The 22,634-nt window shown below is 37.6% G+C and overlaps 1 protein-coding gene across 2 annotated transcripts; it reads left to right on the top strand.

Moving 5' to 3' along the window:
• Nucleotides 1–3,634: 3,634 nt before the first annotated feature.
• On the top strand, nucleotides 3,635–21,070 carry LOC149252033 (uncharacterized). Of its 2 annotated transcripts, XM_089459647.1 has the most exons (6): nucleotides 3,635–4,244; nucleotides 10,145–10,221; nucleotides 10,978–11,431; nucleotides 19,833–19,962; nucleotides 20,103–20,294; nucleotides 20,564–21,070. In XM_089459647.1, exons 3-6 carry the CDS (start codon nucleotides 11,045–11,047, stop codon nucleotides 20,617–20,619), a joined length of 765 nt encoding a protein of 254 aa, XP_089315773.1. In that variant the 5' UTR covers nucleotides 3,635–4,244; nucleotides 10,145–10,221; nucleotides 10,978–11,044; the 3' UTR covers nucleotides 20,620–21,070. The 2 variants fall into 2 exon arrangements, with proteins under 2 accessions (XP_089315773.1, XP_089315772.1); XM_089459646.1 differs by lacking the exons at nucleotides 3,635–4,244; nucleotides 10,145–10,221; nucleotides 20,564–21,070 and having other exon boundaries at nucleotides 10,794–11,431; nucleotides 20,103–20,556.
• The last annotated feature ends 1,564 nt before the right edge of the window (nucleotides 21,071–22,634 follow it).

The raw sequence follows: 22,634 nt of genomic DNA, 5'->3' as shown, positions 1-22,634 counted from the left end.
ACAGTTGGCACGCTTCTCACCCAAAAAATTGCACAGTTTTCATGAGCAGTCACCAATATGCCGAGCATCCCGCTCAGCTCAAAAACTATGATGGGATGTCCAACAGGCCAGCCTCCTAGCAATTGTGCATTTGTCACTAGCAGCACCCTTGTAGCCCGCTGCTAGCTCCCTAAGAAAAATGCGGTTTTTTCCCGGCAAGCGTCCTGCAACCCGCTGCCACCGCCCCAGAGGAATTGCACAGAATTTTTTGCCAAGCCCCTCTACTTCCTACATTGCTTCCCACAAAAAAATTGCTTATATTTGCCCACCAACTGAGCCAGATCCTGCGGACAGTCACTGCTGATCGGAATTGTCCATCTCAATCTCCCAACGACTTCTGCGTAATTTTCAACGGTAGTACCTAGAGACCGCATCCCAGCTTGAAATCTGCCTTGCACAATTTCTTGGCCTTTTCTTTTATTTTAGTCCCTCATATATGTAAGAAAATGATAATGCATCATGGTAGACTAGGAGGTTTATGGATTTGATGTTGTCTCGTCAGGAGTGATTGCAGATACAGGTACATGGACAAGACATGATGCAAAGATGGACAGGATGAACAAGGAGAGCACATGCAAGGAGGTTTGTTCGCGAACAGCTGAATGAACGATGCATGCAAGGATATTTTCTTGTGAATGGACGATGCATGCGAGGATATTTTTTTGTGAACTGAAAATGCATGCAAGGAGATATTTTCGCAAACAAACAAACACATGAAGCATGTGAAAGTACAAGTGAAGGAGCGACTTGCACATGCAACATCAAGCAAACACCAAGACCGTCAAAGACTCTGCACACCTTGCCATACAGAGGTAAATCTATGATACACCAAGAGCACATTCATCACTTAGCAGCATTGCAGCTCAACATGGACACCACCAAAAACATGAACATACTAGCACTGTCGTGTCGAGTCGTGTCATAAGTAATCTTGACCACTTCACTACTGTGGGCCATATTGTTCTAAATCAATGTAATGTAACATGGAAGTCCAAGAGAATCACATATCATATGAAGAGTCATGTAAAGCGGAAGAGTCAAATAAGTCAAACAGTCATGGGGGAAGTCAAATAGTCACAAGGGCTAGTTATACCCTTGTTTATAAATACCCCCTCATTTGTACATGCAATGGAATTTTTCACCTTGGATCCTCCCCCATAGCCCTAAGAGTCTGTAATCTTTTCTTTGAGGAGTGAGTAGTGGCTTCAACGCCCCTCTCATGGGGTTAGTGATGTATGGTGTATCAATGTGTCTTAGAACTTTCGCTTAATTTAGAAGCCTGATAACATGCCAGCACGTTTTCACACATGTATTGTAATTGTTTGTAAAACTGATCTTAGAACACTTGTAATGCATGTTGCTTTAACCTATGTTAAAACGATTGAATTATTTCAGTAATTTTAATACATATGTTTATGAAAATGTGTTGTATAAGTTGTTAACATTGTCTTGCCCGCGTGGGATGCCTCACCAAACATTAGACAAAACCTTTCCCATAAAATTGTTATAACGACCATCGCACTCACACAAACTACTTTGTTGAGTGTTGTACATGTTATCTCCTCTTATATGTTGTGATTGTTGCATCAATGTGGACTACTCCTCTGGAAGCTGCGCATCTCCTGTTGTGTTGTGTGTCTGTGACAGAGTTGGGACTCTTCCCTTCCAACTGGAGACTCACATCGACCCCCTCCCTCTGTGGCGAAAGAACCTTGACACAAGTAACACTAAGAACTCAACAAGCACACGAACCTCGGCATTTAAAGACGAAGTAGACCACTCTCACGTGCCGACAAGAAGGAGCTAAGGGATATCTTTAAGATAATGGCAATCGAGCCATCATACCAGAAGAGACTTCTACACCAAACAGTGTGAGGTCTATTTGGGACTTCATACTAGGAAGATCCCCTAAATGTTGGTGGGTCCAACATCGTCAACACGTCCCAAATACTTCAACTTAATTTTTCTCTCTTTCTATGTAAAGAATTTGAATATTATTGTGAAAAAAGTTGATACAATTAACACACAACATTTAACAAGTGTAATATGCAGCGTTGTTTCTTAGTACTTTCCTATCATGTGTAATTGATAGAAAAGCTTATTGTAACTAGGACAAAAATAATACTACTACTATGCAAAATAATGTCTATATTTATAGTGATTTTTTAACCTACTTCTTTTTAATTATATTACTATTTTCTTACACTAACTTCGATTTGTATCTCAAACATATCATAAAACATGCTTCCTCATGGAAGTTAGTGACATTATAACTCCTAATTACTATAGTATGTTAGTTGTCCTATAACATAGGATTTAGACTATGTGTCTTTGTGATCACCAAAAAAGATATCTTAAATTTGTGTCTCAAGTATATCATAAACCATGATCAACCATGGAAGTCAGTGTCATTTAAAAATCCCAGTTAGTACGTTATGTTAGATACTTTTAAAAAGTAGGTTAAAAAATCACTATAAATATAGACATTTTTTTGCATAGTAGTATTATTATTATTATCATAGTTACAATAAGTTTTTCTATCAATTATGCATAATAGGTAGGTACTAAGCAACAAAGCTGCATATTACACTTGTTAAATGTTGTGTGTTAATTGTATCAACTTTTTTTATAATAATATTCAAATATCTTAAATTTGTGTCTCAAGTATATCATAAACCATGATCAACCATGGAAGTCAGTGTCATTTAAAAATCCCAGTTAGTACGTTATGTTTGATACTTTTAAAAAGTAGGTTAAAAATCACTATAAATATAGACATTTTTTTGCATAGTAGTATTATTATTATTATCATAGTTACAATAAGTTTTTCTATCAATTATGCATAATAGGTAGGTACTAAGCAACAAAGCTGCATATTACACTTGTTAAATGTTGTGTGTTAATTGTATCAACTTTTTTTATAATAATATTCAAATGCTTTATGTATAAAGAGAGAAAAATTAAGTTGAAGTGTTTGAGACGATAATTGAAATATTCTTTTATTTAAAAGCAAAAAAAGTTCGAGACAATTTAAAATTGTTTCAATGTAATATTCCATTTTGAAAATTATGAAATTATAAAATTGCTAGAATCACTTTTAGCATAGATAATTAACTCATCCAAATTATAATGTAGCACTATTGAAACTTTTTAATATAGAGAGTAATTTTGTACTTTATGATTTCAATATTTTATTGCACTATGTTTATTAGAATATGTCAATCTTAGTTGATATATTCTAATAGATATAATGCTTTAAAATATTTAAAGCATAAAGTACAAAATTATTCTCTATATTAAAAAGTTTCAATAATACTACATTATAATTTGGATGAATTCATTATCTAAACTAAGAAATATATATATATATATATATATATATATATAATTTTATAATCTTTCAAAATAGAATATTACATTGAAGCAATTCTAAATAGTCTATAACTTTTTCACTTTTAAATAGTCTGAATTTTTCCCTTTTATATTAAGTGATTATTTATTTTTAATATTAGTTAATTGATTTAATTAACTTTACTTAAAATTCCACGCAAAACATTTACATAAAATTCCACGCAAAAAATTTTACCTATTTAGGCCGATAGGCCTTTCTTTGAAAGGGACCTTTCGTCGTCCTTTTCTTTCTGGCGCTGACATCTGGCCAACGACACCTGGCAAACTCCGTTTTCGTTTATACTCCGTTTTTGTTTTGTACTCCGTTTTCGTGTTTGTGCAGGAAACGAATACCTAACCTCCCTCGCGAACTCCGTCCTGCATATCGGCTTCCATATCGGCACTCAAGCTGTTCCCTGCTGCTGTTCCGCGAGCTTCCGGATCTCATCACGGCCATTTTCATTAATCTTGCTCTCGGAATCTGATGCGCCCGCGCCTGCCGGAACAGAAAACACCCTGTTCAACGAAAATCCATCCATATTTTGCTCTTCATGTCTTCTCCACGCCCTCTGCAATAATGTCTTTCTGCTGTTCCACTCACTGCTGCACTATGTCTCCAGTTTTTGCTGTCTTATCTGCTTATCTGCGTTCTGGGCTTATTGCTGGTAACTTTCTGCACATTTTTCTCACTCTGCATATTCGAAAACCCTTCTGCGTTTCTTTGGTTGATATTTTGTCTGCATCTTTGTGCTCGTCCTCGACCTGAAGCCTGCCACAGCAAATACGTCTCACTGCATCGATATCCGGTATCCAAGGTATGTATTAAAACTGATATTCTTCCCACCTTGCTTTCTGACTTGCACGACAATTGTTCAAGGATACACTTCGTCTTGCTTTTACTTCTTTTCCAGGTTGGAATTCTAAGTGTCTCTGTTCCCGGTTAATGTTTTAATTATTGGCTGTGGGAGCTCTGCATAACTGTTATGGGTTTTTCTGGAGTTTCAAGGCCCTCAACCTACTTTATTGTATGAACATGTATATTTGCCTCTCTCAAGTTCGAGCCTCTCAGCCCTGGTTTGAGTTTATAGCGTCATAATTTATGTTTGGACTTTGTTTTGATTGTTTTGTTTTTCGTTTTTTTTTGGTTATTTAACAATATAATATTATATATTTTGTACTAAACTCTGATTTTGACCTGGTCAAGTTGAGGGCCCAGAATCTCCATTCTTTTTCAGGTGAGGAAATGCATCCTCACTGTGGCTTTGGGCTTTGGGAGGTCTTCATTCACTAATTACAATTTTTTGATCAATTAGTGAATACTGGCTTAGTTAGACTTGTAATAAGTTTCTATTATCACATCCAAGCATGCCTCTGGATGGTAGATGGATTTGGACAGTATAATGATTATTTTTCAGTTCTTCACACTCACAGCTTTTTTCATCTAAACAGATTCATGTCAGGCGTTAATTTGAACAGAATTTACTAAATTATTGCTGTTTGTGCTGTTGCATAGACCTTCAGAGGTGCTGTGAGAAATTTTCTAGGAGAGTTTCGATCTGTATGCATTATGTTATCAGGGTGGCCTTTCTTGCTTGTAGAAATAGTTACGGTGAGAACAGTTTCTAACCAAAAACAATAAGGATTGTACGATAATTTCAGAGAAACAGTTTTTTCAAGAAACTGATGAAGATTGTTTTGATCATTTGCGAAAACTGCGTTTTATATTACAGAATGACCAAAAATACATCAATATTTTGCTCACCTCCACAGTTTGGACTAGATTGCTCCCCCTGTTTGGCCGGAAGACCATAGAGTATTTTTGAAGCAGATTCTGCTTTCTACAGTTTCTGTCCTATTTTTTTAGAGCAGATAACAGCAAATAGCAAACCCATCAAGGCCCCACCCTTGCAGGGTTTTAAAACAAATTCTATTAAACCACCAAACCCATGAAACCAACTAATACATACTGAACACTAATAGCTTACAGTTAAACAAAATAGTTAGGCCTGCACCAATGTACTTCACTGCTGCTGTTTAACATCCACACTGGTGGTGCAAGCCAGAAGCCAATGGAAGACAGCACTCATAAAAGCATTGAAAGCTTCCAGAGACCTAGCTCTCAGTTTCCTCAAGAGACACATTACTCTCTTGGGCCTCCAAATCTTCATCTTTCTCTTAGCTCTCTCATAACACTTCTTTGTTTTCTCTGCCACAGTCTCCTTCTTAGAGAAAGTGTAACTCCTGATATACATTTGTCTGCAAGTGTAGATGCTCTCCTTATATGCTCTCATGGGCTTCTTAATCATACGGTTGTCCTCCTTCATACCCAAAACGCGAACAAACTCTGCCTCTGAGTCTGGCCATTGGTATAAGCTCAGGAAGCTGAATCTCACAGGAGCCTCTACATCCAGGCAGCCTGCAACACAGCTCAAACTCAAACTCATATTGGAATTCATGATAACAGAGCAAAATAGGATATTTATTTATCCTCTCAGGAGACTCTGTAGATGTAATGTACAGTCTACAATAATCTCCTCTTATAAACAGAAGTCATGCATGCATGCATCAAGCAAATCCTTGAGCAGGTTCTGCAAATCTAAATCCAAATGAAGAAGCAATGGAATGGACAGAATGTACTAGAATTGCCATGTGGGTTGTTCATGTGGCTTCATGAACAGTGAAGAAATGAGGAGGTGGTGTATGGAAGGGCATCATTGCACTGGGTACTACCATGGATATATACACCAAGATTCATTTAAAAAACAGGAAAGTGAGAACATGGGTTCTATCATTTTTTTCCACTGTTTGACCTCAAAGCCCCAAGAATCAAACACATAATCTTTCAACACGGAATTATTAGACCACTGGTCCCTTTTCCGGCACATATATTCCTTTCAGTGGTTCAAATTTCCCTTTCCCATGATGAATCCATTGTATTATGTTTTATGATGGCACATGATTAGCCTTTCCATAACCTTAGCCTGCTCGAGTGTAGGGACAACCTTCTCCATAGAGCAGGTAATGCATTGGTGACTGTAATTGGTATATATGTTTGTTAGGGTTTTAAGGTAACAAGCTTCTCCATGGAGAATGTAATGAAGGTCTGACATTGGATGCCACCTGTTTGGCCGGAAGACCATAGAGTATTTTTCAAGCAGATTCTGCTTTCTGCAGTTTCTGTCCTATTTTTTTAGAGCAGATAACATTTAAAGTTAGTAAAATATAAGCTCGTTTTTTGAAATCTAGGGATATTGCTGTTTAATTGTCTTCTATATTAAGGGATTTGAATAACTTTTGTACTCCTGTGCCCAATTTCTGTAACGTCAGAGGGAAAATTGTGTCAGGTCTTAGCATATCTTGCATGTGATGTCATTGGTAGTTATTAGCACTTATGCAGCTATATGCTAGAATTCACACAAATAGATTCAGTTCTGATAATTTGACTACAGAGCACTCTTGTCGGAAGATTCAATGCATTGTATGAGTGGTACTGTGCTAGCTAGCATATTGAGTTACATTCTGGAAATCATTGTGGCTTTGTTTGTTTCCCAGCCTCACAAATGAGAGTGGTGTTAAATTGAAATATTCCGGAAGGCTAGGACATCAAGTCTTGTAAACTGCATCAACAATCTGTAGGGTTCCAATACTTCTAAATAATTTATGCTGTTTGATTAACCGTATTTGCCTCATAACATGGTTGTCTTAGTGGAGCTTGCCAAATGAATGAGTGTTGTGGGCAAGTATTACACCTACAGATTGTTCACGAATAAAATATGTAACTTTCTCAGTTTTCATGTCCTAGGAAATTGTTTGAGAAGTCAGAGAGAATACACTTAGATTTAGCTTGAATTTTAGCCTGTAGGTAGTTGGCCTCCATGCCTGAAACTATTATGCTTACATAACTTTAGGCAGTGGATAATTGATCTGTATGCTTGAAATTAGTAAGCTCATCAATTTAGATTTTTCCTATTTGGTTTTATGTCAATATGCCGTTTATAGTACATATTCCTTGTCTAAGGCATGCTTTGCTTCTTTTATGCATCAATGTGAAAATGAAAGTCATGGATTTAGAAATCGTTACTTACAAAATTTATGCACATCTTGGGGAATTATACTCTCGGTGGCACTATTCCTGACATGTGCAATGCTGGCACTCACATCCCTTTTTGGGCACCACTTATCTGTCTAAAGGAATGATCCATACCCTATTGCACTATTGCTTTACATGCAGCATTAGCATCCATACCCTGAATTGGGCACCATCTACCTGTCCAAAGGAATGAGCCACGCCCATGTTTTTAGGATTCTTCATAGTGTTCCTTATCAGATGGTTATGACTTTTACACTAAATATATACTGTTTTTTTTTTTTAAATCTTTTGGAGATTAAATAAATCATTTCTTTAGTCCCCTCTTATTTTACGCCAGTAATTTCATGCTTCAAGAGTTGCAAACTTTATTAAACTAGAAAATTAGTAACAGAGTTCTCAGGTGAAAGAGGTAGTACAAAGAAACTAATGAAATTGATATTTCAGTTTCACAGACCTTCTCCACTAAATAGACGTAGAATTCATTTATACAAACATTAGAGCCCAGTTCCTTGACTATATGAAATACTAGGCATGAAGTGAAACATTCTTTTACCCTTCTGATTACAGCAAAGAACCTTTAGATGTCATTCTTCAAATGTTTTGGATCAAATCATGTTGCTAGAACACACTCATTGAGTTGTCTATTGTTTCTGATTTCTGCTAGAGCTTTACTGGCATATCTGACTGAAAAGTTTGAACTTTATGAAATGAGTAGTGAGTTTTATTCTGAAATGAACTATATTGTGTATTTGTTGAGTACTTGTTTTGAAGGATAAACCTGTAAAACGAGTGCTTATCTGAAAAATAGAACAGAAGATTTTGACTGCATTTGTGACATATTTGCTGGAGTTCTTTAGTGTTGTGTCATTATAATTCTTCTACCTAGAGTCGTGTATAACTTCGAAGCATTGATCATTGATGAAGCCTTAGACCTTTTGTTTCAGATTTTTTATGCTCGATATGTTGAAGAGCTTAAAATCTTTAGCCGTAGATGACTGTTATCGTTATAATCTCAAGCCAAACAATTGAAACTGAGAGTTAAGCTCCACAGGCTGTTAAACCAGCAGCTGTACAGTTAGACAAATCACCAAAATCCTTCTCTGTATGGCCTGCAGCACATATGTGCTGTATGGACCTGTATGGCTGCTTTAAGGCTTGATAATATGATATATGGTTCTGCTGTATGGCCTTCTCACTGACTTCTGGTTCCTCTCCTGCTCGCTAGATCTGTTCCACTGTAAGTTACCTCTTCTATCTTGTTTTATTTATGATTTACTAAAAAACCCCTAAACTGTCAAAACCCTGATCTCATCTGAGATGTATGACCCAGTTTAAATCTAACTCATTAATGTATTAATTACACTTCATTAGACTCCTTAGGCTATGTCAACTGTAAAACATAATATATTTCACTTTTTTTTAGTGAATTATAAAATAGAATTATTTACCCATTTTCGAAGTGGTCACTTTCGGCATGTCTCAAACCACTCACTGCACATTCACACTGAAATCTGTGCAATAAGTTCCTGTCTGAGCATGCTTCTCAACAAATCATATATGACATATTCACTTGATTGTTTTTCTTGTTTCTTCGACCGCATTTCCCCCTATAAGGCATTGGATCTGATTGAACCAGTTTTATGTTGAAAGTTTATCCTAATCAATTGATAATATGCCATCTTTAGGGCATGAAATATTGTTGTTCTGTGTATACCTTGGAGATCTGAACCGAACAGAAAGGAGATTCCAGATGCGAGGCACTTTTTCCTGATTATCTGAAGTTCAGCCTCCATAATTTTGGCGAATCTCCTCTTTGATGACAAATATCAACACGCAAGAGAGAGGAAGTGTGATTACAAGACAGTGCACTCTGTTTAAGCCTTTCATTTGACCCTGTTGAAAGCAAGATCCTCAAGGGCAGTTTTCAGTGATAACATCTCCCGGTGGTACCCTAATAAATGCAGTTGCCAATTGTTCCCAAACTTGAATGAACATAAGATATGCCCTCTACATATATTTATTTTATGCTCAATTTCTTTGTTTCTGGGTAAACACAACCTTTTACATGTTGATTTACTGCGCTGCTACACAGGAGCTGTGGAAGTGTAAAAATTAAATAATACTTAAATATATGTCTAAATATTTTTTTGATTTATTTGTATCTTCTAAGAGCTTCATCGATAAGATATATTAAGAAGATTGTGATTGGGTCCATTTTTATGGAATTTGTAATGTTAGTTAACATAAATGAAGTTGATTTTATATTACTTAATTTCTAAATGCTTAATTGAACAGTTATGGTAAGTTTATATTACTTGATTCATAAGTGTTTATTTTTTCCCCAAAACTTTTGTTTTATTTCAAAAAAATTCAAACCTTCATTTACGGTGACATGTTTATGTTTTATGACTCCTAACTTTCAGAGCGCTGTAAATCAGGATGTTCCGTTGTAGACTAAAACCAAAAAATGTTTATACATCTGTCTCATCTATTAGAAGTTTCAACCTTTATCTACCAAGAGATGTACATTGACATGTTGGTTTGCAGAAGGGCCATGGCCTTCTTCTCACAATTCTGTTATTCGAGTGTTTTCTTAGTGTTCTCTTCTGTGTTTTTCACTGGCAGGGACAGAGTTGTTCCCAGGTTCAGAAATTGTTCGCCCAGGTTCTCAGTTTCTCAGAATTCTTCTGTTTACCTTGCAGGTGAGTGCTCTCGAGCGCAAATGCCGTGCCTGTGTTTCTTTCTATTCTTCCTGTCCATGGTTTTTGGACCAATTTGGTGATTACATAAGGTTTATTGTCTCGGATGCTTCTTTACCTATTCTCAAATAAACCCAGAAGAAACTATAGAATGTATTGATTTAATCTGATTCCTCAAAGCATCAGATGGAAAGTTCTTTTATTTTTGCAATTTGGTTATTTCTATTTTTCTCTCCACCTATGCTGTTGCTTTCATGGTTCTATTCCGAAACATTACATAGACTTTAAAAAGGACTGTTTAATCAATAAGTGTGAATATGTTAACTGGAAAAATTATGCGGTCGTTAAAACTGTACTTCGTGGGGTGGATAAAGTGTTAAAATCTGTCAAATTCACCTAAGAGTTACCTGTGAGTGTCGGCTGCTTTAATTACCATTTATATACGCCACTACTTTCACTGTGATTACGAACCCTGCCCCTACGGTTCACTTCGCACATAGAAGGTCGGACCTTCACTTCTCCCATGGTCCTCAAACTGCACATGGGCTTATCATGTGGATAACTCGCAAAGGCATCATCTGAATATTGATTCGGGTGCTTATTTTTATTACCTTCTTTGTTTCGCTTTCATCTGAAATCCATGTGGGCGTTCGAGACTAACCTTCTAATTGCTTTGAAATTAATCTGGGAATTTGGGTATGGGCAGCCTTGAAATCTAGTGTTTAAGAAAACAACACTCACAGGCCTTTTGATATCTAGGTGATCGAGATTGTCACAGAGATTCTCACCACTTGTTGGGATTGGAATTGTAGTCCCACTAGAACATATGATGATGTCAAGGGAAGAGAACAAGGATGTACAGGCCCCGGACTCGTCTGCCATTGAAATTCCATGCCCTCTTGCAGAACCAGGAGATGGTGGTGGTGATAATAATAACGATGGAGCTGTGGTTGTTTCTGCTTCTCAAGAAGAAGGCAAAATGATCAATAGTAACATCAACAAGGATGGGTGGGAAGCAGCTCGTGCATGGTTGATGACATTGCCCAGGCGGAGGAATGTCATGCACAATGAGATTGAAGATTGGCTTCAGAACAACAAGCACAATCTCTCTAGAGAAATCATCACAATGCCGCGTCAACAGCTTTACCGATACTTTGTCAACCAGCACAAGCTCATTCGCAGAGCTGACCAGCCACAGTCGCCCCAACAACAGGTACTCACTTTCATCTTTTTTGTTTTTTTGATAAGTATGCTTTTTCTTAAGTCACTAGGAGATATGAACCCCACTTCATAATACACGACAATACCCACTTTAACAAGAAGAGTGATTTGAACTTTGTACCTTTACCGACTGATCATGCATTGATACCTTTAATCTCAATCTAATTTTGAATTTTCATTTATATGGGTGTAGTACAGTTCTGAATTTCCATTTATTTGGGTGCGGTGTAATTCTGAATTTTCATTTACTTGGCTTTCACAGGATAGATTTATGCCTTTTCTTTTCCAAAAATTCCAAATAATATCTCTGGTGAAACCCAAAAGATATTTTCCCACATCTGTGAAAGGCAGCTCGTGTGCCAAATACAGAGGGGTTTGAGCTAGCTGAATTAGCAGCAGCTTTAGAACCAAGTCCACCTCAGCTCCTCGAACTGTAGCAGAGCTAACAAAACCACCTTATAGAATGTTTGAGCTAGCTGAGTTACCAGCAACTTTGGCCGCAACTGGTTAAGCTAAATGGTAGATTATGTTTAAATCTATTTCAATTTCCAGGTTTCTATATTGGCAAGTTCCTACAGTTTTTTTAAATCTGATTTATTAATTTTTTTTTGGTCTTGTGCAACTTAAATCTATTTCAATTTCCAAGTTTCTATATTGGCAAGTTTTTGCAGTTTTTTAAAATCTGATTTATTAATTTTTTTTTTTGGCAATTTTGAAATTGTGTTCTCATAATTGAGTGATTTAGTTAGATGGGTTAATTTGAGTGGTTGAGTGCTTTAAGCTTCTTAGATTAGATTCCGCATTCATGTCATATCTTCTTCGACTATAACTTTGTATTGTGGTGAAATTGATGAATTGCAGGTACTCCTATCACAGGAAAAAGAAACCTCTTGTTCTATTATGGAGACAACCTTGACACCGAATGCCATTTCTCTATTGCTGAATGGTTGCACCGAGATTCAACCACTACTTCAGATAATCGATGTAGGTTCCGTTACCTCATTGAAAACAACATCCTCGCACTTTCACATTACTCTATCTGATGGAGCACATCAACATAAGACTTTGTTACCATCCGCATATGGCCCACAAGTTGTCTCTGGAGACATCCAAATTGGATCAATAATTCTGCTCAAAAAAGCAGCTTGCACGGTGCTCCAAAACTCCTCGTAAGACCCACCATTTGAAACCACCCTCTTTTACTTTAGCCTCCTAGCCGTTTTTTGCAACAAAAAAAGGAAAATGCAATCTTTATTAATTCATTTCTTACTTGTTTACATAAGGTCCATCCGAATCGTCGAGCTTGAAGTTGTGAAGCGCTCAGCAGTGTTGATGAAGGACACATCAACGCTGCAACATGCACAGGCGGGTTCAGCCCAATCTAGCTCTTCGTCAGCTGAAGATCCCTTGCCCTCTTTAGTTACTCCACCACCTACGGCAACAACGACAACAATTCCATTCACAGCACTCAACCCTTATCGAAAGTATTGGTCTATCCAAGGCAGAGCATCTGCAAAGACGTCATTGAAGGCATACAACAATGTGCGAGGCTCAGGAAAAGTTTTCGGATTTGACCTTATCAACCGTGATAAGGAAGAGATCCACCTTTCTGCATTTGCTGAACTGGCCGAATCTCTTTACAATCTAATTCAGGTTGGGCAATTATACATTGTATCAAATGGCACAGTGAGAGAAGCAAATCCAAACTACAACCACCTCAAGAACAAATGGGAGATTTACTTATCTGCTGCTTCCATTATCAATCCATGTCCTACAGATGATCCAACGTTTCCCTACCAAAGCTTTCACTTCAAGAATATTGCTGAAGTAAGAAATGCAACTCCAAATACAAATGTAGATGTCATTGGTGTTGTTACTTCCACATCACCTGCATCAACAATTCGACGAAAAGATGGAAGTGAGACATTAAGGAGAACACTCATACTGAAGGACATGTCCGGTTTTAGCATTGATGTAACATTATGGGGAGACCACTGTGACTATATCGGACAACATCTTTCTGATTTCTACTCTTTTGACAACCCACCAATTCTTGCAATCAAAGGAGGGCGCGTGTCTGAATTTAATGGCACCACGATAGGGACAATACCAACAAGCACTCTCACATTAAATCCACAGGTTCCAGAAACTCAACAACTACATGCATGGTTCCGTGAAACCGGCTGTAGCTCTTCTTCTCCATCTTTGAGTAGAAACTATGGTGCTTCTTCAAAACATGCCCTACCACGAAAGACACTTCATGAAATTGCTTGGATGCAGCCCTCTGATAAAGCGGTCTGGGTTTCAGTTCGAGCAACAATTACTGCTCTTCATATGGATGACTTCTACTTTCTAGCATGTCCACTAGATTTCAATGGCAAACAATGCATGAAGAAGGTTGTGGAGCATTCCAATAATCTTTGGCATTGTACAAAATGTAACGGTGACTTCCCAGAATGCGACTACCGTTACAAACTCAAAATTGAACTACATGACCACACCGGGAATCTACAGAACGTCACAGTTTTCAATGATGCAGGGAACGAGCTCATGGGCATCACGGCTAAAGACTTGTTCCTACTTTCTATCGAACCAACTGATCTACAAGAAATTTGTGGCCGCATTTCAGGACATCGCTTCCAGCTAACACTTTCCATTAAAACCGATTACTTCAACGGTGTTCAACGCTTGCAACCAATACTGGTCAATTCAGAGGAAATTCAATATGCCTCTGCATGCAAGCAAGCGCTCACTGACATTGAAGCACTGTCCGCTCCAAAACGACCTATTGTTCGCCGCCTGTGAACTTTTTCTTAGGGCTTCATCTACCATGCCTGTCTGTACATATAGAACCATTTCCACACAACTAATTGTCTCAACTTTGTAAATTACACACCCATGTTATTATGATGAAAGCTATAGTTTTCATTGCAAATACTCTCTTCTAGTCATTCCAACATATGTATGTTTGCCATTTACTTTTTACGTAATATAAATATCAACATTTGTACAAAGTCACTATGTGTCTCGTTCGTTCTCTACATGCTACACACTGATCCCTTGCTTGCTAAGCTATTCATTTTATCGCTCAAACATGTGAAACAAAAGTTTTTTTAAGTAAAGGGAACAAAATATTTTGATTCTTGTTTCTCCCCTCTCAATGATAGATACTTAAATAACATATGATTTCATAGCATTCCTAATTGCATGTTTTCACTTCTACCTACTCTACCTATCTTCACCGATGTCGAACTAAGAAACATTTAAAACTATGTTCAAAATATAATGTTCCAAATTCACAATGGATGTGCACCCAATAAAATGAGATACCAAACATGCACTACTTGTTTACGAAAACTAACAACTATTACTTGTACTTGTTTAGATATGCCACCAAACAATCAACTTGCGGACAAAAACAAGCGGCGGCGTATTCTATATGCACAACAAAAGGATCGAATAAATGCACGACGCCGACTACTTTATGAACAGCACAGAAACCCTACTACTTCCTCTACATCCCTTCCCACCTCAACTGCTCTCCCACCTATACAAACCAACCCAGCACACATTCATCATATCGATTATAACCCTCCCCTTAACGAAGAGCATCGTCGCTTTCGAGAAAGGATTGATGGACTTTCTACCTTGCATGTTTGCACAACATGCAAGGAAGCATACCCAGGCATGAAAACAAAGCTCTTCCACAATAGACTCTCTTGTTTTCGCTGTGCATCATCTAAATCTACCAATCGTTTTTCTGAACTGAACAACATGGACCCTGGAGAACAACCCTATGTCCTTCACCAATTAACGCAAGTTGAAGAAATGCTCATTGCACGTGTCAACCCCATTCTACAAGTCACTCATTCCCGTGGTGGTCAATATAAATATAGTGGCCATACAATTAGCTTCCCTCAAGATATTACCAGTATTGCCAAATACTTACCCCGGATGCTCTCTGACTTAGACATCCTCATTGTGAAAAGGCAAAATCCATCTGAAAAGGCTTACGAATTCTACGTTTGCAAATCACGTGTCCTTGCAGCCCTTGAATACAAAATAAAATATGACCCTTACTACCATGATGTTCAATTGGATTCATCTACAATTTCTACACTTCCAGATCTCCCTACAGACATTTCTTCTCTTCTCCACAGTGTAACCACCTCCTCTTTTGAACCCCATCAAACCAGTACTGATTCCACTTATAATCCTGATGATGTCATGCTACCTCCATTAGAAATCCAACCCTCTTCTTTCGTTCCAGTCCTCCCAAATTCATGTACCGAGCGTGAACACATTTCTAACTATTTGCACTCGACCCATTCAAATTCAACAAGCTCTATCGATTGGCCTCCAATATCTCCAACCGCTATAAATGAATACAACACCATCGACCTCCTTGCCATGGCATTCCCCACACTCTTCCCTACAGGCATTGCAATGATCATGCAACCAAGACTTACAAAAGTTGAAATGCATGAATATGCTTTGCACTTGCTTCGCTACCATGATAACCGCTTTGGCCAACACCCAAGATTCCGCTACTATCTTTATAACATTCTAATGCACCACCGTAGCCAAGCAACAGCCAGTGTCTTCGTGAAGAAGTACATTGAGAACAACTTGCCAACAACGGTATCAGAACTACGACAGTGTCTTCATGAGTCTCCGGATTCAAGATTGCCAGAGCAAATAATGAGGTTTGGGTCAGCTCTACGAGGAACACGGTCTTTCTGGAACAAACGTCGAACTGAGCTGACTGACATGATCACACAAATAGGAAGCCCAACATTCTTCTTCACTCTCAGTGCAGCTGATACTAAATGGCATGACTTGCACGCGATCATGCCCACAAGTGTTCATTCCACTCCAGTCAACCCCTTCCAATGGAAAATCCAAAACATAATTAAAAACCCACATCTAATAGCCCAATATATGCATTGCAGATTTACAATATTCCTTGAAGAAATCCTTCAAAAAGGCCTCCATGCAACCGACTACTGGTGTAGGTATTATTTAATATCCATATCCCTCTACGTTAATTTTATACCTTGCATATACATGTATTAACTGAATGTACCCTCCATGTTATATTCAGATACGAATGGCAACATAGAGGATCCGCACACATTCATGGCTTCCTTTGGCTACAAAATGCACCAGACATGGACACACTTGATTGGGACAATGCATTGGAAGTTGCTAATGCACAGAAATATTTCGACCACTACGTAACTGCTTGGAATCCACGTCCGGCAGAACACCGAACTATTCCGCTTCACCAGTCAACAATTCATAACCCGTGTTTCCTTGACACAGCAGCAATATTCGCATCCAATCAATTTGAAGACTACACAGAGCTTGTCAACTGCGTCCAACGCCATACAAAGTGTCATGAATCTTCCTGTCTTCGTAAGAAAGACAATGTGCTTAGCTGCCGATATGGAGTACCGTGGGAATTGAAGTCCACTTCTTCACTTTTCATTGATGATAAGGGTCATAAAACCTACGTCCCTGCTCGCAATGATGAGAGATTGAATATTCACAACGCCGATCTACTCTCTATTTGGAGAGCAAATGTTGATTGCCAACCAGTCCTTTCTCGCCATGCTGTATTGAAATATATTTCAAAATATGCAACAAAAGCAGAGACACGATCTGAGAGCTACCGTCAAATGCTATCGCGACTATCACAAAGTGCCCTTCCAGAAGCACCTACTAGTGGTGTCATCCGGAAACTCCTTACAGAAACCATTGCAGATAGAGACATTGGGGCACAGGAAATATGCCATATGTTACAAAAGCTACCTCTCTCTCTTTCCAGCCGTACATTCCGTTCTTTGAATGTCAACAGAACTGTTTTCAAACGTGTTTCGCAAGATACCGAAAATCCTGGTTCGGCACCAAACTTTATCGTTGCGTATATGAACAGGCCTGCCTCACTAGAAGCACTGCCCCTCCTTGAAGCTGCTCGCTCGTGGTCATATTCTTCCCAACGAAGAAGCAACCACTGGAAACACCTATTTCCCCCAATGATTGTACATGTCTTGCCCCATTACAATGTCATTCCTTCATCTACTAATCCTTCTTATGCCACATTCTGTTGGAGTGAATTACTCTTGTATTTCCCCTTCCGAACACTTCCTGATGATATCGGTTCAACTGATGCAGAAATTATTGCACATTGGGAACAAAAAAAGAGTGCATATACACCATGGCATGTCCATCATGAACCTGAAAACCCACAAAGCCCACCTACTGAAGATCAACCTACCCCACACACCCCCCCTGATTCCATTCAGATGGATGAATGGCAAATCCTCTCTCAACTACACCTAGGTTACAATATTGCAATTGATGACCTCGACATGATTGGCTACCACGACTTCGATGTCAACCACAATTGGTCACAAAATACTGTCCCTCCCCCATTGCAAGAAACCGCCATCAATTTCATTGAATTCAACCGCTCACCCATTCAAAACCAGCATCAATCATTTTCCAACCTTCTCCATGAGCATACATTATCCCCTACCCAAAGCATAGCTTTCACCGCTATTTTTTCACACTTCAAAGCCCCTTCGCCAAAATCCCCACTAAAGATCATCGTACAAGGAACAGCTGGCACAGGAAAATCCCATTTGATTAAATGCCTTCACCAAGCATTTGTGGAAAACTCGCCAGCCAACAAAAACCCTTTATTGTTACTTGCACCAACCGGCGTTGCAGCTTTCAACATAAATGCCCTCACAATTCATGCTGCCCTTCATATCCCTATCCAGACAATGCATCCTCTCGAAGGCCAGCCGCTCCTACACCTGCAAGAGCAGCTCCGCCATGTAGAATACATCCTCATTGACGAAATGAGCTTCATTGGTCCAAAAATGCTTTCTCGCATTGACGATCGTCTAAGAGAGGCATTCCCTCTTCATCGGAATACACCATTTGGTAATCGCTCAATTATCCTTGTCGGAGATTTAGGCCAACTCCCACCTGTAAAAGACATTCCTTTATATGCTGGGACATCGCGTGGCACTGCACTTTGGCGCAGCTTCGACATATTCATAACACTTTCGACCGTTTTCCGTCAACAAGGAGCTAGCTTGTCCCAGGTTGCTTTTCGACAAATACTTGCAAATCTTAGGAATGGAATATCTACACTTGAAGATTGGCAACATCTAATGTCAAGAACAAGTTCCTCTCTTACACCAGAGGAGAAATGCACATTCAGCGAGTCCATGCACCTATTCGCAACAAACAACGCAGTTGTCTTGCATAATAAGAAAAAGCTCAAACAATTGAACATCCCAGTAGCACTTTGCTCTGCGGAACAACAAACACAGAAAAATCCTACTACAACAGAAGATGAGCACCTCCCTGCCAAGGTGCTCTTATGCAATGAACAAAAAGTTATGCCCACCAGCAACTTACGGGTACATGCAGGCCTTGTCAATGGCGCGCTTGGGAAGGTCGTCTCAATATTTTATTCAACTGACTCAAAGCCCCCAGCATTACCATCCTTTGTGGTTGTTGACTTTCAACAATACAGAGGAACACCGTGGGACATTTCACACCCAACATATGTACCCATTCCTCCCATCACAAAGGGTGCACGCCGTCAGACACCACTTCAAATGGCATGGGCTTTAACAATACACAAGTCACAAGGAATGACATTAGACAAAGCAACAGTGAGCATCGGGACCAAAGAACGCCAAGGGCTAACATTCACTGCAATTTCAAGAGTGCGGTCACTATCGGACATACACATCAATCCAGCATTCCCATTCTCCCGCATTGCACACATGCACAAGAATCCATATCTTAAGCGTAGACAGCAAGAGGAATCATTCCTTGCATCAAAATCTATGCAGTATAATACACTTTAGCCAATCATACAGCCTGCCTTCCAGATTTACCCACATGGTAAACACCAGTCACTACATACAAAAGTTACACATAGATTCCTTGCTATCACATTTAATTTCATACGCTTTTAGCAATTTGGTTCAAGATCAGATAGTTTTGCTGCGTCCACAAACTCTTTAACAAGATAAGATAGTTTTGATATTGCATTTTAAATTATTCATTTGTCCTGTAACATCTTTTTCATATGAAAACAGAGTAACATCATTTAACCAGAGGTACTATCTGTAAGAGATAGGGTGACCATCATTAAAATAACGTCGTTGATACACTTTTTTTCACATCATTTAAAGTAGAGCTAATATTTGTAACAAATAGTAGGAGAGCAGAGTTACACTATGAGCATTTAAGCATGTATCGCCCTTCATTCACGTTTATTCATCACATTATGAAAGCTGAGTAACATGATTAAACCAGAGTTACTATTGGTATGGTCTCTTTAACATGATAAGGTTTTCCAGCTTATGTTTGCAGAAGTTAAAATGATGACACAAAGATTTTCAAAGTTGTTGCTGGTTGAAGACATGTCAGGTGGTGGTAAAGGAGTATGTACAGCCCTAGCAATATCTAATGCTTTTACACACCTTTCAGGTATAACATTTTTAATTCTGTTCTGGAATCACACAGGATTTTATGCAAGTCTTAAGCAAAATTTTTTACTTAATCTTAAGACATAAATTTTCACTTAATTTCAAGATACTAACTCCTAACATGCGGATCTCTTGTGGCAGCTACTCTTTTTGGAACCTCTGGTGCAGGAGAAGAAATCAATGTGGCGAACAGATGGAGTGGCTATTATCCGTTCGTGATTACATTCTTGAACTCATCCCAGCTTTCCAGAACTTTGAGCTTCATAACTCTACTATTTACATGTTTTTTACTTGCACATAAATGGTGTCATGGTATTCAAACTTCAGGTTATGGTAAGCAATTCTCTACAGATAATGTACTCGTTTCTTACGAACAAGTAGATATTGGTCTTCTTTCACGGTTAGTAAAGGGTTATTGCTGCATTTCTTTTCCTTTAAAGGTGGTTGTGTCCCTTAAGTCACTATACAAGGACATTCTGATGCCCACATGTAGTTAATACAGAACATATTTCGAAAACTACGCTTTAGCTTTGTAGTGCTTCAATCATCATTTCATGTTGGTTTTCATCTTCTGTTTCTCTTCTGTGGGAAATTTTGTACAGGCGTCTCAAATTTTGTACTCAGAATTATCACAAGAAAGCCCCTGCTTGGTTTGTAAGGAAAGAGAGCTTCAACACCAGTTCTGTCTCCAACCGCCAAGATGATCAGTACACTACTACCATGTTTAGTGAAGAATTTCTGCTATTCTCATCTTCAACAACAAGAGTTTCTGTGGTGAATAAGCAGAATCCATGTCCTGCCTTGTGAGGCAGCTCTCCACTGTGATAGCTTTTTTTGTAATGTCTCTGATAAAAACTTTAGACTTCTATTTCATTCTGTAATATGATGGCATTCACTCTACAAGATTAGGGGATCCACTCTACAGAGTCCATGTCATACCTTCTGAATCAGCTTTTAGTCATCTACTTCGAATATTCTTATCAAATTTACATCCTGAAAGAATGTTTGTTTGTTATGAACTTACCTTACATCCACTAATATTTACTATAGAGAAACTCAACAACTCTAATTTAATAATCCTATCGGCCTCTCTTTGTACCTTTTGGGACAATTGCTAGTAAATACCATATACCATTTTTAATTCACCATGTAGAATTTAAACAATGCGTTATCTAAATGTGTCACGAATTTTATATAATTTATTTAAATGCATTAGATTTAAGACACTAATTATATATCTTAGTTGTGCACTTTAATAAAGGTGCACTTTTTAAGGTCGGGGTTTAAATTAAAAAGGAGATATTATACCATGCTTATATCCCAGATCTATATGCTATACGTGATCATAAACACATTGTTAATCGCTTCCACTCATAACATCATACAGTAACTAAGGTATAATACTTGCTTGGCAGCTGGTAGATTGGATATTTCGTATATTTTCTCGCCGTGTTGATCGAGTGGATGATCAGACGTCCAAAGAAAGAAAATTTATTATAATTTAATTGTTAAATTAATAATGAGATTATTATTATCGGTTACTATTTATAAATGTAAATTAATTAAATTTCTAAATATAAAATTATCCACCAATAATTTATAGAGTTTTTATTAAATATTAATTTTTTTTTTTTTTTTTTTAACTATGACCACATTAAATAACTACATTCTATTCTAATCCAATTTTATTAAATCTCTTTTTTTTTAATATTTTCGTAATTAATTGTTGTCATTCAGTGCTAATATCTTACTTAACCGTTCCGACTAGAATCCTACTCAACCTATTATCATTCCAAGTCATTCCACACCCTAATCCCCCTACCCTAAGGTTTTGTGGCCTCCTCCCTTGTGGGATGATTGTTAATATGTTAAGCTTGGTAAAAAAATAAAAAATTATGTTTATTTAACTATTTATTTAGTTTAAAATAAAATTAATATTAATATACTTTTTAAAATTTATATTTAAATGATGCTATTTTGATATGATGTTGAAAAATAAATAACATGGAAGTAGACATTTAATATATCTAAGCACTAAGAAATATGTTGATGATGATTAATATCCATTAAGAATTATATGGTTTATTTGATTTTAAAAAGGAATGAAATTACACTTAATTATTTAATATTGGATTTCTATGGCCATGTTATATAATATATAAGACAAACAATTTGACAGAAACATTTTTTCATCTTCCATCCTTTTAGTGTAGCAAAAGTCACACTCTTTTATTCCATTATATTTTATGAATTGACTAAATTCCAACTTCACTATGAATCTTACTTGAGCCTAATCAATATAGGCTAAAGCATGCCTCAGAGTTCAACCTAGGTGGATGGGATGACAAGCCACAATCGCAACCACTTTAGCTAAGAACCATAGGCAAAATAATATTATTTTTAATATCACATTTAATTTGCATAATGATCTTCTCCTTTATTTCTTAATGGTTTAGCCCAATTTATTAAATAATTATATATAACTAGAAATATTCTACCATTTCTTTTATATAATATATATTTTTGGAACATCTATTTATTTTTATGGAAGCTAGAGATATTATATGAACAAAATTTGCATCCTTAAGATGCAACAAAATTACATAAAACTTTATAGCCACCCAAAAGACTTTGTTTGAGTGTTTTTTATAAAATTATTTAAAATGCTATACA

This window comes from Pinus tabuliformis, chromosome 7 (assembly GCF_031772625.1).
Source record: "Pinus tabuliformis cultivar Carrire ecotype Pingquan chromosome 7, CPIR1, whole genome shotgun sequence".
Taxonomy (NCBI): domain Eukaryota; kingdom Viridiplantae; phylum Streptophyta; class Pinopsida; order Pinales; family Pinaceae; genus Pinus; species Pinus tabuliformis.
The sequence above is the reverse complement of the archived record's forward strand: the minus strand, read 5'-3'. Positions and strand labels throughout refer to the sequence as shown.

Coding starts and splice junctions, on each gene's coding strand:
- LOC149252033 (XM_089459646.1), top strand. CDS start 11,045: ATGATGATGTCAAGGGAAGAGAACAAGGATGTACAGGCCCCGGACTCG. Junction 11,432..19,832: donor CACAGTCGCCCCAACAACAG/GTACTCACTTTC, acceptor AAGGTTTTCCAG/CTTATGTTTGCAGAAGTTAA. Junction 19,963..20,102: donor TGCTTTTACACACCTTTCAG/GTATAACATTTT, acceptor CTCTTGTGGCAG/CTACTCTTTTTGGAACCTCT.